Source organism: Morus notabilis, unplaced genomic scaffold (genome assembly GCF_000414095.1).
Source record: "Morus notabilis unplaced genomic scaffold, ASM41409v2 Scaffold802, whole genome shotgun sequence".
NCBI classification, from domain to species: Eukaryota; Viridiplantae; Streptophyta; class Magnoliopsida; order Rosales; family Moraceae; genus Morus; species Morus notabilis.
In genome coordinates, this window is record NW_010358472.1 from 305,599 (window position 1) to 320,281 (window position 14,683).

At 34.4% G+C, this 14,683-nt stretch overlaps 3 protein-coding genes across 5 annotated transcripts; 1 reads left to right on the plus strand and 2 right to left on the minus strand.

Moving 5' to 3' along the window:
- Window positions 1–968: 968 nt before the first annotated feature.
- LOC21396829 (F-box protein CPR1) lies at window positions 969–2,141 on the minus strand. Its single transcript, XM_010092698.1, has one exon. The coding sequence runs from the start codon at window positions 2,139–2,141 to the stop codon at window positions 969–971; it is 1,173 nt and encodes a 390-aa protein (XP_010091000.1).
- Window positions 2,142–5,290: 3,149 nt separating this feature from the next.
- Window positions 5,291–7,475, minus strand: LOC21396830 (F-box protein CPR1). The gene is made up of 3 exons (XM_010092699.2): window positions 6,257–7,475; window positions 5,683–5,748; window positions 5,291–5,521 (listed from the first exon to the last, which is right to left on the minus strand). Exons 1-2 carry the CDS (start codon window positions 7,423–7,425, stop codon window positions 5,709–5,711), a joined length of 1,209 nt encoding a protein of 402 aa, XP_010091001.2. The 5' UTR covers window positions 7,426–7,475; the 3' UTR covers window positions 5,291–5,521; window positions 5,683–5,708.
- Window positions 7,476–9,977: 2,502 nt separating this feature from the next.
- LOC21396831 (F-box protein CPR1) lies at window positions 9,978–12,001 on the plus strand. 3 transcript variants are annotated; one of them, XM_024162074.1, is made up of 3 exons: window positions 9,978–11,206; window positions 11,330–11,399; window positions 11,546–12,001. In XM_024162074.1, exons 1-2 carry the CDS (start codon window positions 10,032–10,034, stop codon window positions 11,367–11,369), a joined length of 1,215 nt encoding a protein of 404 aa, XP_024017842.1. In that variant the 5' UTR covers window positions 9,978–10,031; the 3' UTR covers window positions 11,370–11,399; window positions 11,546–12,001. The 3 variants fall into 3 exon arrangements, with proteins under 3 accessions (XP_024017842.1, XP_024017843.1, XP_010091002.2); XM_024162075.1 differs by having other exon boundaries at window positions 11,711–12,001; XM_010092700.2 differs by having other exon boundaries at window positions 11,717–12,000.
- Window positions 12,002–14,683: the final 2,682 nt, after the last annotated feature.

Genomic DNA, 14,683 nt, shown 5'->3' on the forward strand with positions numbered 1-14,683 from the left:
GGTTAGGTAAGTAATTTGTACTAATTACTTGCTGAAGCCTGTAAAAACGGTTATTTTCAGTTTTATTTCCTTTGAGAAAAAGGATGTGAGGTTCCGGCTGTCTGTTGGTACTGAATGTCTATTTATTTACGTACCCATTTATTTATTTACTTGCACTTTATCTATTTATTTATTTTACGTCTTTGTAAATAACATCCTACTGGGCCTTTCGCTCACGTTTTATGTTTTAAATGTATTAATCCCCTCCCAGGAGACTCTAGGAGCGGTGCGGGGTAGCGAAAGATTACTACTATTGGATCAAGTGAGGATTGAGTTCATCCTCTTGGACAAATGTAAGGAATTTGAAAACTTCTGTAAACTTATGTAATATTTGGATTAACTAGACTGTGGTTGATGTCTGTTGTAATGATTATTTACATGAGCATGTATGTACAATACTGTATGTCCTGTGGGGTGGAGCCCTGTGTGTCAAAGGCTCCAGAATTCTGTAAGTTATTTATATTTTAATGCAATTGAGTGGGGCTAGTTTGGGAATCTGCTTTATTAACCCCTAATCGAGCTCCACGTCACCCACCCCATTTTGGGGGCGTGACAGCTACACATTAACTCTTAATGATAGAATTAGCAATCACACTTTGCCAAAAGGCTCCTGGTTTCTGTAGTAGTTTATTTATATTTTAATACAGTTAAGTATGGGGCCAGGTCTGGGAATCTGCTTTATTAATCTCTAATTGAGCTCCACGTCACCCACCCTGTTTGGGGGGCGTGACAGAAGAGTATAGTTCAACGCAAAACTAGAATCATTGTGGAATGATGTCCTCGATTCAGAGAAAAGAAAATAAATTTGTCGAGACCACAACATCCTAAATTATGATCATTTTCTGTTTAAGAATTTCTACATTAGAAAAAATAAATAGAGAATGCAATTCAAGGAAATATCTAGAAAGAAAGAAAACTCAATTTTTGCGTTACCTCTTCTTCACACTCTGCTTCTTTTCTTTGACGTTGTTGTTCTTTCCTGCTTTCTTCCAAGCGCTTCCTCCATCAGCATCACCATCAACTCCGACAAGGCTTCTCACAGAAACAAGTGTGTCGCAAATAATAGGAAAACCAGAACCCACCGTCGTATTCTTGACCCTCCTCCTTTTCATATCAAACAAACGGAGTTTCTCACCGTCTTGATCCAACAAAACCTGATCACCACCCTTCAAATACGCCACAGGGATCATGTAACTGAAAGGCCCAGTCACTTTCGATGATACCACTGAAAATAGCTTAGTCCATGACTCCTTAACCCCATATTCCTTCATCACCAACACCTCAACCCGGTCTGAGTTCTTAATTTCCGAATCCTGATTCGGCAAAACTGCAACACAAAAGGACCCTCCTATGTTCACCAACTTCACCCAACAAGTCTTTGCACCCTTATAATCCGGCAGTGCCACCTCGCGGTAATCTTCAGTCACAAGATCAAAAACAAAAATTGAGCTTGAGGGTTGGGACTTTAAATTCACCAACCAATGCAAGGCATTAGCAAAAAGGACTCCATTCTCACGATGGTAAACAATGTGATTCGGGAAGTGATCAAGTCTCTTCCAAGTCTTGGCCTTTAAACTATAAACCTTGGCCTCACAGTGAAAAGAGTCAACAATTATCCCGCTAAAATTGATCATCAGTAACACCTTATGGTCGTCAGTAATGGGGTCGTGTCCAAATCCAGTGATGAGAACTTGGAATACATGGAATGGAAATGAAGCGAAATGATCAGAAATGGGTAGACTGATGTACCTTCGAGTGGATGGGTTCCAGACAGCCATATCTCCATTAGAGTTCATCAGAGCAAGCAAGCCATTGCAGCCTCCGACCACGTCGATCCCGGTTCCGATGTCTATTGGGTGAGGGAGTCGTTCGGCCGAGTTGAGATCGTCCAAGTCGAGCCAGCAGAGGTCGTTGCGGCCTCCGAAGACGACGCCGACGTCGGAGTTGGTTTTTAGGGAATGATTGAGGTGGAGCTTGATGAAATCATGGCCGTCGATCAGGGAGCACCATGACTTCGATACGGACCTGTACCGGAGCAGATCTTTCACCGGTAATCGGCAGAGAATGTCTACGATTATCTCCCATGGGAGGAATGTCGCCATTTTTGTTTCTAGTTCACTGGGACTTAGGGACAAAGGAAGTGTTTTTTTCCCACAAATGACGTGAAGCATTGTATAGTAGTAGTAGTAACATTGCTTAATATGCTTAGTGACGAAGCAAAGATATTGTCGTTTTTAGGTAGTCTTATGTCGTTTTATTTGATAGAGTATCGTTTGCGATAATAAATTAATGTCATTTTCCACTATGTCTTCTCTTTTAATTAATTTCATTTCGATACACACACACACATATATATATACATATATATATCTTTTCCTGTTTGTAGTGCGTATGTTGTCGTTTTAATATATCTTTTTTTTTTACTGAAGTTTTTATTATATCGTTGTTTTAAGGAATATATGTCGCTTTATTATTTTTATGAAAAACACTTTCTCAAAAACAAAAATCATTAAAAAAAATAAACACGCCCAAAGGTATTGGAGCAGATCGTCAAACCATGTTCAGAGTAAAAATAGAAAAAATAAAAGTATCCCTACACTGTTCATAAAGAATCCGATTATATATCTAAAAATAATAAAAACGTCAAAACATATTTTTCATCACAACAAAACCTTCAAAAACATATTTTTACCATGGCTCCCATGACATTCTTAGAATTTTAAAATTTATCAGTCAAATATTGGTTAATCTTCAAGGTCAACTAAGAGAGGGATGTCTTTGTAGTATTTTTAAAAAGCTAGGTTGACTTAATTAATTTTGATTAAGAGAGTGTCTATTTATTTCAGTAAAATACAGAAGAAGGTGTAAGTGTAATAAATCTTTTATTTAATAATATTTTTTATTTTTGATGGAGTACGCAAGAAGCTATGGCTTTGCTTATTTTTTCGCTAATGTATTGCTTTACTTATTAATTTCCAAATTTCCTCCTCATTGTCGTTTTACAGTACGAATGTTGTCTTTTTTCAATCTATTAATGTGAGATTGTGCTCTGCATATTACCGTATTGATGTTAATTAAATAGTTTATTATTTACTATTTATTTACTATATAATGCAAAATTTATTTATACACAATTAAGTGCTTTCAAATTTCTTTTAAAAATTACCTCTACCTCAACAGCGGCAAATTATAAAAATATATATATATATTTATATAAAAAAAATAGTTACAATTGTTATGTGAAAAAAAAAAAACAGTTTAAAAAGAGACATATTTGAGAAGGCTTAATTATAAAATCTCTTCGTGAACTATACTCCTGTCCCCAATCTTTGAAAGGTAATATTCTGTTCCTCATAAACAATAAAATATTAACACACAAAAAACCCCTCCGTTAAGTTTTTTTAAGGGAAATTGACATGTAATTTGTTATTTTCAGGATATTTTGGTAGTTTTAAGGTTTAAAATTTAATTTGAATTTAAAAGTAATTTAAATTTGAACTTTTAATTATGATACATCCATTATTAATTGAATATAAGCTAAAAGTTTCATGAATTTTTTTGGTAAAATACAAAAATTTATGATGTTTTTTTTTAATTTTTAAATTAGTTTAAATTCAAATTAAATTTTAAACCATAAAATTAACAAAATACCGGTAAGATAGAAAATTAAATATCAATTTCAATTAAAAATTTAGCATACGAGGATTTTTTGTTAACATTGCGTTGTTCAGGGGGAATAGATGTTACGTTTTAAAGATCAGGAAGTAAAGTATTATAAGGGTTATAATTCAAGGAGAATTTTTGTAATTAATCCATTTGAGAAAAAATTGTTTTAGTGGGTCAATTAGAAAAAAATATATTTTTAAGGATCACTTTTGATACAAAACTCACTTGTGACAAATTATTCAAAAGGAGCACGAGAGGAAAAGAAAAAACTATATAAAAAAACACGTCAAAAAATAATTACAATGTAAATGAGCCGTTGGCAAAAATGAAAACAACACACACACACACAAAAAAATAGAGGATACATTAGAAAGAAATTGTGTACATAGAAATAAAGCGGGAAAAAGATATTTCAAAAATGCACATTATAAAAAATAAGGGTTTCTCCACGGGAGACTTCATAAAAAAACCATAGGTGGAATACCTTATTTTGACTGTTGGATTGCCTTTTCAACAGTCAAATCTGTAGAGAGAACAATTATGTGCCAACCGCTGTAAATTCTTAGTATGAACATGTACATATCTAACTGTTAAAAACTTAATCTAACGGTCAACACATGGTGTTCTATCAGTGAGATTTTTTAAGAGGTCTCACCGTAGAGTCTACTAAAAAATAAATTAGGTAAAAGAGCAAAACATAGAGAAAAAATTGTAAAGAATTACAAAATGTGAAACACAAAAAACAAAATATGAAAGAAAAATGAGAGATTGATACATGGCTAAAAGAGAGAAAATCTCTTTTAACTCTTTTATGTACGTAAAGATTCTCGTTTTCTATATATTTCGTCGTAAGATGCTTCATTTCAAGTCATTGTCATCTTATAAAGCTCGTCATTTTTAGTATTATGTCGAGAAAAGGAAAAAATAACAAGCAATCGATTTAAGACCCGTTTAGTTCGTTGATTTAAATTTTTAATTTGAGTTAATATGTCATTTTTTATGAGAATTTTTTACTGCAACAATAAAGTTAGATGTGATTGACCTTTTTATTATAGCAAAACTCGAATTCTAAACTCAAATCGATAAAATGAAAAGATTGTTCTAAAAAAAAAATAAACAGCAACAACAACGCAGGCATTTTAATGTACTGTTGCTCTCAAATTTATGCCGCTCTTTCATGCTCCCGTTGTACGTTGTTGTCGTTTTGCAGAGCTTTTGTTGCCCATTAACCATGATGTCGTTTAAAGCGATGTTGTCGTTTTGCATAGCTATTGTTGCCTTTTAATGTCGTTTTATTCCAGAAGAATAATAGAACGAAGAAAAGTCTTGTCCTGAGGCAATTACCTATTTACCTCAACCATTATCAGCTGATGCAGAATTTGCACTCATAAATTCACTTCTTGTATGCCAGAAAAACAAGAAGCGCAAAATTTAGTTGAAGAACTTTCTTTTTTCCCGGAATAGTTGAAAATTTTAAAGAAGCGCAGAAAGTGCAAAAATGAAATTGAAAAAAAAAAAAAATCCTACACTGTTCATAAATTACCCAATTATATATCTAGACAAGATCCAAACATCAGATCACACGTGATTGCCGGCAACAAAACCATCAAAAACAAAATATACCATCTCCCATTACATTCTAGTCACAAAAAAAGTTAAAGGCACATTACAAGTAACATAACCGTCAATATATACACTGCCAAAAACACGATATAGCAAAGTTCAACATTGTCTTCATTCACTGCTAAACATATTTTTCATTTCATCTAGAGATTAATCCATTAGCTAAACCCCAACAAAACCCTGCAGCCTTAGCCTGAGAAAAAAAAAAAAAATGGCACCATGATAGATCAGATAAAGCATAGCAGTCGACATCAATGTTGCATAAGATAGCAATCCTTCCTCTGCTAATGGTAAAGTAGTAACGACAATAAATGGTAAGAGTAAGGGAGCGAGCTTAATAAGCATCAACGATACCTCGGTTGGTCCTCTTCCTGCTCTATTTACAACACCAGTTTAAATCCCTTGGACAGGAAATCATCCCTACTCAAAGCAAGTTAGAAAGTAAAACCCAATAAGATAACAGTCAACACTCAAACGTCAAGTTTCCAAATAATTAGCATACATGTATCCGACCACAATACCCTTTGATAGCATCAGCTAGATGCAGAAATCATGTAAAGTTATTGCTTTACTGAATCTCTAGATCGCTGACAATGTGAGCGATATTTCAACTCGCATATGTTAAGACAAGAACAATACATGTAGAAAAATATCTCTCTTTTTTCCTCTGAAAAGGAAAGCAGAAGTTCAAGCATAAATATTATACAAGTGCATTGTTAATGCCTTAATGCAGTAGAAAAAAGTGCGCAATTGTGGAATGATGTCCTCAATACTGAAAATATCAGAATATAAATTTGTGGATAAAATATAACATTCTAATGATAATTATTCATTATTAGTCAATGCCCATATTAGATAAGAATGTCTACACAAAAGAAAGAGTGCAATAATATGAAATAGCTAAAAAGAGAAAATCATTTTGCATTACCTCTTCTTATCACTCTGCTCCTTTCCTTTCCTCTTCTTCCCTGCTTTCTTACCACTGCCTTCTCCATCATCACCATCAAGTCCAACGAGGCTCCCCACACAAACAAGCGTGTCAAAAATTCTAGGAAAACTAGAACCCCTCAGTTTCTTGACTCTCTTCCTCTTCACATCATACAAAAGGAATTTCTCACCGTCTTGATCCAATAGAATCCGATCACCACCCTTCAAATATGCAACAGGAACCACATACCAGAAAGGGCCAGTCACACTTGATGGTGCCACCGAAAAAAGCTTACTCCAAGACTCCTTTACCCCATATTCCCTCATCACCCACACATCAACCCGGTCCGATTTCTTAGAATCCTGATTGTAATTGCATAACACCGCAAAACAAAGGCACCCTCCTAAGTTCACCAATTTCATACGAGAAGTCTTGACATCCTTGTCATCCGGAAGCGCCAACTCACGGTGATCTTCAGCCACAAGATCAAAGGCGAAAATCCAGTTCGAAGTGTCAGATCTTCTGATCACCGACCAATGCAAAGCGCGACCAACAACAACACCGGACCCAGGACGGTAAACGAAGTGATCGGGAAAGTCATCAACCTTCTTCCAAGTTTGGGCCTTTACACTATAAATTTCAACTTCAGAGTAATAATCAAGATCTTGCGGTTCTTCATCAACAAGAGTATAAAACATCTTCATCAACAACTTGTGATCATCGGCAATAGGGTCGTACCCAAATCCCGACATGACAAATTCGAAAGAATCTGAGAGAAAGTAGAACTCGTGTTCAGAAATGAGCAAAGTCCTGTAACTTCGAGTGGATGGATTCCAGATAGCCACATCTCCGCCCTTATTCGCCAGAGCAACAAGGCCATTGCAGCCGCCGAGCACGTCGATTCCGCGTCCGATGTCTATTGGGTAAGGGAGTCGTACGGCCGAGTCAAGAGTGACCAAGTCAACCCAGTAGAGTTCGGTACGGTCTCCGAAGATGACGCGGTGGTGGGAGGTGGTTTCCAGGGACTGCTTGAGGTGGAGCTTGATGAAATCAGGGCCGTCGATAAGTGAGCACCATGGTTTCGACACGCACCTGTAGCGCAGCAAATCCTTCACAGCCAGTCGGCTGAGAATGTCTGCGATTATCTCCCAGGGAAGACTATTCGCCATAGTTGTATCCTTCTGCTAAGTTGGGGCAAATGGGTTTCTCTGACAAATGAAACGAAATGAAAGGATTGCTTGCATGAGTATGTTGGAATTAAACAATTAAGCCGGACGAAAGAGTTTTTTAAATTACACAATTACCCTTGTGTAACGTTTAATAACAATTTATAACGAAAAATTTGCTCTTTTTTTTTTTTGTTTTTTGCTTGTTACCAAAAATACACAATTACCCTCAAAAAAATACTTATTAGTGACTGAAAGGGAACTAACCCACTCTTTAGCGGTGTTTACCATTTTAGACGTTTATTGATTTTTTTTCCTTAAAGACCCTAAAAAGTTGGGCGTTAATATGGATAATAATACGATAATACGATTTGAAAACGACACGAATTTTATAGGTTATGATTGAGAAAAAAGAGGTTCGGATCAGATTTAAATCGACCTTAAATTGACACGAAAAACACGGGTCAATTTAGGATTGGGACCGTCTAATCCGAACACGACACGAAACTCCAAAAAAACTAAAAAATATATATTTTTCATTACATATATTTAAATTTTATTATGAATTTGTAATATCATAATAGTTATACTAAATATCTAATATTATTATTTGCTTAATTTTGATGGATGTTATTGTATTTTAGCTTGTGATAAATTTTAAATTATTTCTAATATATAAAAAATTAAAGAAAAGTATATAATTTGTGTCAATTTCAGATTCACGGGTCAATTTCGTGTCACGTGTCATTTTCATGTCATGTCAACTTGTAAAGTGATCGTGTCGTGTTACGGTTTTTAAAAAATTGTGTCACAGATCGTATTCGGGTTGACTGTAAATTTAAAAAGAAAAGATCAAAACACGATACGAACATAATATGTGATACGAATTACCAACGCTTACTAAAAAGTGACGAGGAAATAAATAACTAATTAACGGTATTGACCTTAAAATGTTCTAATTACGGTGTGCACGGGAAAAATCTCACGCGTCTTGATTTACAGTATCATCATTTCTTGAATTTCTTTCAGTATGTTGAACCTTTAACGATTGGCTATATCATATTTGGCCGGCAATTTGTCTTTTGGGATTTCTCTTTACGGGCGATGATACCATGTTCATCTTAATAAGCTTTTGATAGTAGCTCCTGGTTGTGTGAGTTATATTGATGCACAAAACTTTTTTTTTTTTTTTGGAAGCTCAGCACTCAGGTTAAATATCAATTTTGTAGAAGATTCTAAGAACAAGATACGACGTCATGAGTAAATTAAGAACGAGATGATGCATGACCATTGATAACGACAATGTTTTTATAAGAACGACGACTATTAAATATCGTGCTCAAAAAATCCTTAAAGAATTATGATAAATTTAAACGACAACATACTATAAAAAGATTGATAAAACGACTAGATCGTACTAAAAAAGTAAAAAGCCAATAAACAGCATCAAAATTAACTGTCCGATATCGGTTTTGCTACCGGCTATCCAAGCTTTTAAAAAAATACATCTATTATTATAGGAAAAAAAGAAAAAATTTCAAGTATGATTGTTTTTTCCAACACTGTTATATATGTCATTTTAAATAATTAGATACTATTGTAGTTCTTTATTTTATTCTTATTAGTTAAATGATACTCATTTAGTTTTAAGTAGAGTGATATAAATACTTGAGTGGTATTTATTTATTTGTTGTTCTAAAAATAAACAGGAAACTTTCCCTAAAGAAAAAATAATTAAGTAGTCTTAAGATAATATCAACTCTGACACTATATTAGACATGTTCTAATAGAAATTAAAACTACGTTCGCTTTACAGATTTAAGTTTTTAATTCGAATTAAGATAAGACATTTTCTGAGACTTTTTAATTATAACAGAAAACGTTATATGTGATATTTTTTGAGAGTTTTTAACTCTAAAAACTTAAAATTAAAAACTCAAATCGATGAAATGAATGAGACATAAATATTAAAAGGTGAAAAAAAACGTGATATATGCTATTGCTATAGCATCGTTCAAATTTAAGACAAAAAATCATATTAAATGGGTAAAAACCAATATGATTTAGAATGTCTTTTTTGTTTTTTAAATTTATATTAAAATTTATCTATTCAATATATTTTTTTAATTTAATTTAATTGGATTTAATAGTAAAAAATTAAAAATAGGGCAGACTACTATCCACTAATTATCCATTTTCTTTTTCTGACCAAAAAAGTAAGGGGTTGTTTAGTTGGGGGATTCGTACACCGATTCGAATCATGGTTCATAGTTCGTTATAGTGTTTTCTCTTATAAAAAATACACGTAAATTAAAAAATAATTCTAATTATATGATTCTAATTAATCAACTAAACGCCTCTTAATTCTTGCCTTTTATCAAATTAATTCTTCATTATCTTAGCAAAAAGTTAGTTATTTATTAGACGTTACTTAATCGAGATGGCAATTGCGGAATCAAAAAAGTGACGTTCACTCTTGTCGACAACTTTAATTATTGACTAGACTATATAACACTTTCACTCACTCCCTCAAACATCCATGAAAAGCAGAGAAGAAACCCCTTCATCTTCCCAAACTTTCCTTGCGTGATACTCTTGAGAGAACAACAATGGCGAAGACCCTTCCTTCGGAGATCATCACGAAAATTCTCACCCGTCTAGCCGTGAAGGATCTCCTGCGCTACAGAGGCGTCTCCAAGCCCTGGTGCTCCCTCATCGACGGCCCTGATTTCATCAAGCTCCACCTCGATCACTCCAAGAGAACCAACACCAACCTCAACGCCGTTCTTTTCAGAGACAACAACCTCGCCTGGGTCGATCTCGACGCGCTCAGCCCCGCCGTCAAGCTCAATCACCCAATCGACGACGATCGCCGGGTCGATGTCATGGGCTCTTGCAACGGCTTACTCGCTCTCTCGAACTCCAGCAACGACATCGTTTTCTGGAATCCGTCCACAAAAAGGTACAAGAAGCTTCCAATTTCCAACGTTAACGTTAATGTCTCAACGTCCTCTGCTCGAAATCTTGATTTTTACGGATTTGGACATGACCCTGTTACTGATGACTACAAGTTGGTAAAGATAACATTTTTAGCTGGAAATCCTTTCGACTCTGAGGTTAAGGTTTATAGTGCAAAAGCCAATTCCTGGAAGAGAATTAATAAAGCTTTCCCTTATTTCATTGATCTCAAGACGCAGTACGGCGTTTATGCCAGTAATGCTTTGCATTGGTTTGTCGCCGGAAAGTATCCGTCCCATATCCCGGAGTTAGTTGTTGCGATTGATCTTGTGACCGGGGAGTACCGCGAGATTCCGTTGCCTGAGTACGACAAGGCTGATAATAGTGTTTTTATGTTTTTGGACGGTTTGGGAGGGTCACTTTGTTTGACTTGTAACTATGTGAAGAAGACGGTCTCGTCGTACCGTGTTGATATCTGGGTGATGAAGGAATACGGGGTTAGGGATTCTTGGACTAAGATGTTTACTGTGAAGCCCTCTAAGGCGATCGGAACTTTCCTTTTTGTGACTCCTGTTGCGTATTTGAAGAGCGGGGAGCAAGTTATTTTGAATCAAGAGTGTGAAAGATTCATAACGTATGATCTGCAAAGGAAAAAGGCTAAGAATTTGAGAATTTCGGGGCTTCCTGAACGCTTCAGAGCACAAGCATGTGTTGGAAGCCTCGTTGGACTTAATGGTGGTTGGGATGGGGAAAATGAAAGTGGGAAGAAGAAGAATACTGATAAGATGCAAGGGAACAAGAAGAAAGACCTTAATAGGAAGCAAAGGTAAATGTAGAATTGGTTTTCTTCTTTGTAAGTTCCCTTATAATCATTCTGTTCAAATTATAATTTGTCAAAGGATGATGATTATATATATATATATATATATATATGTTTCCTGTTTAGCAGGGATGATTTCCTATCGAAAGGATTTAAGTTGGTGTTATAGATTACACTGAGAAAGGCTTAAGGAGTTAAGGTATGAGTAAATTTTCATGTTCTTCCAGTTGATTTCTTTAAGCATGTGCTTCGTTTTTGGTTACTATGTTGTGTAGATTTTAAAGTATTGTTTCCGAACATTTGTTTGTTCTTAATCTTTGTTTCTTGTGGTGTGATTGAGTTTAGGCTCAGGTGGAGAGTTCAAATTTTACCTTGTTCTCATTGGCTCATCTTTGTTTCTTGTCTAGCTTCTTGTTCCTCACCATATATTATGTATATGAGCTAGTGTTTCGACTTAATTCTAGTTCTTGAGACTTTATTTTGGCCTTTGCTAACTTCGACACTCGTAAGTGATAGTACTGCCATATTGGTGAATTTTGGATGTGCTTTCCGGCTGATTATGGAAGGACATTGGCCTGGGTGCTGAAGCAGTAGCGCGAAAATGAAGAATTGTGTAGAATGTAACATATAAAACTTATTTTGGGACTTATATCGAAGGGGCGTGCTCTGACATTAGTTTTTGAAGGAACAAAAAGGTTTTGTAGCTAAATATAATTTGCCATGCATGTTTTCCAGGACTTTGGTCTGGTAATCTGGTCTTTAAAGGATCATGTTACCATGCTCATATGTTACTTGTGAAGTTTGCAGTCCTGTATTGAACTTATTGATGCAATATATAGATTTATGTTGTTTCACGTTATAATATCTGAAATGTACGTGAAAGGGAATTTTAGCACTGCTGAAATTAGCATCTTCGACATGAAAAAAAAAAAAAAAAAAAAAAAAAAAAAAAAAAACCCCCTTAAAATTTTTTTTAAAAAAAGGACAACCCCTTCAAAAAAAAAAAAAAACATAGTCCCGTTAACTATTTCCTTTTGCAGCGTTGCTCGCTATGGAAGGCTAATAATGCGTTATATGATTTGAATGGTCCATTGATTTTCAAGTCCGACACTTTTCATTTATATCTTAATGCGTCACCAGATGATGTCCCATGCAGACATATCGACAAACAGAAGGCGGTGGACCACACTTATTCAACAGTAAATACTTGAATTTACACGAATGCGTAGGCAGTTTTTACCCTCGGAAAACAAGTTTAAAAACCTTGTATGAAGAAACAGGTTTCTGAACGGGGCTTGCGTTCCTGCTTGAATTGATGGAGGATTATTGCTCGCGACATGTCTTACAACTTTTGTGATTTTACACTGTTGATTAGCTTCTCAGGCCTACTACGGGCCTAACCGATCATCTCTTCTTCGTCAGAAGTCCTACCGTACAAAGTTTCTCTGTGAACGCCGCGTGTTTCGTCCGCGTCAACATCGACACTACTGAATCTAATACTTACACGTGTATACTTTGTACACGTCGTACTCACTAAATCTATCGGACCCCAACACCAGGATTTTTCTCTATTCTTCTTGGAGAATCTCTCCGCGCCCAAAATTCCAAATCCAAAACAAATTAGTGCCAACATTGTTCCTTCTTCTCCAAAGTACCAATCCAAAATCCAACCTTATTTGCCGATTAGAACATTAGAGATTCTCAATTAGATTACAAGCTATTTGCTAAATCGACGAATCAAAATAACTATAAATCGGTGTTTGTTTCATGAGTTCGACGTAATTGGCACGATTTAAATGAGTCACAATTTGAAATGGCATTTGGCCATAAAATCACCACACAATTAAGATTGGAAAAGATTATTAAACTTGCTTGTTTTGAAAATAAAAAATTATTAAGATGGATTTTAAAAAGTTTTCACTTTCTTTTAAGAGAAGAAAATAAAAAAGTTGTTTAAAACAAAATATTTGGAATGAGACTTAATAAGTGCTACCGATGTTCAAAATGTCTCTACTTATTTATGAATTATTCATAGAGTGATTAACATTAACATATTTTTACTTAAGACTACAGTCTAGTGACACTCGAAAATTTGAGTGAGATGAGATTTGAGGGAGGTTGTGGTTTACTGTTGTGTTGTATCAAAAGGAAAAAAAAAAATAGTACAACTTTCGATATTTAATATTTTTCATCCATTTATTTAACAAAAGACTAAAATTATGGCATCGTTTACTTCACGGATTCAAATTTTCAATTCGAGCTGAGATGTGACATTTTCTAAAAATTTTTCACTGTAATAGAAAAAATTAAATGTGACATTTTTTGATAACTTTTTACTGTAAAAATTTAAAACTGAAAACTCGAATAAGTGAAATGAACGAGGCATAATTTTTTTTTCTTTTGCCAATTGCTAGAAAGTACATGCTACAACTCTTCTTCACGCTCAATTGATGCTTCTAATTTCAAAAAAATTAAAAAAAAAATGCTTGTGATTCTTTTTACCCAAATATACAAGTATGTGACAATATTTACAGCACGAAAAAAGAAGGCGGGTTATGCGTATTAAAACTTAGAGCTAGAGAAAAAAAAAAAAAAAAAAAAAAAAAAAAAAAAAAAAAAAAAAAGAAGAAGAACCAAAAAAAAAAAAAAACGAAGCAAAAGCAGTTTCTTTTCTTAAAAGAATTTGAAATGGAAAATTTGAATTCTACACCTTATAATATAATTTAGATGCAAAATTATCATTAAATTATGCTTCTTCACTTAGCCAAAACAACATTAATGGCACGTTTGGATCAGAGTTTTTTTTTTCTAAACAAATTTGTTTACATTTTTGCGTGACAAAACATTTGGTTCTAAAAAATAGTCAATTCACCGATTTATTGGTTATATTTTATAACAGACGAATGCCAAAAAATAAAAAATAAAAAAATAATAATAAAAGAAAGAACAACTAAGGCCAAAATACAATCTCAAGATTCAAAAGCAGCAAATACTTCGATGCCCATATTTTACAAAGGTCTTTCCAAGTATTTGGACAATATCATCATTAACATGAAAACACAATATCGCCTGTAAACGTAAATCCCAAAAGACATTTAAACTTCCCATGTTATCAATACATGATGCATCAAAACTCAAAACATTCTAGGAGATTCAGTAAAACCGTTTTTACCTTTGTATCTAGGTATAATCGGTCAATTCTAATACTATGAGATCAGTAAAAACACCAGAAAACATTCTGCACCATATATCAACCTGAAGGAAACAAAGAAAGCAAGATAAGAGTACGTAAGAATTTGCCATAACTATTGCAACAATCCAAGAATATTTATAGACCAAGAATCTTTCCTCTGTTTGTAGTAAATTACCACATAATATAACCTTAAAAAGCGATTGATATACAGGAATGCATATAAACTAGGGCGAGATGCAAAATCATTAAGAATTCTTCACATACCTCTCGCCCCACTCCGCGTGCTCCAT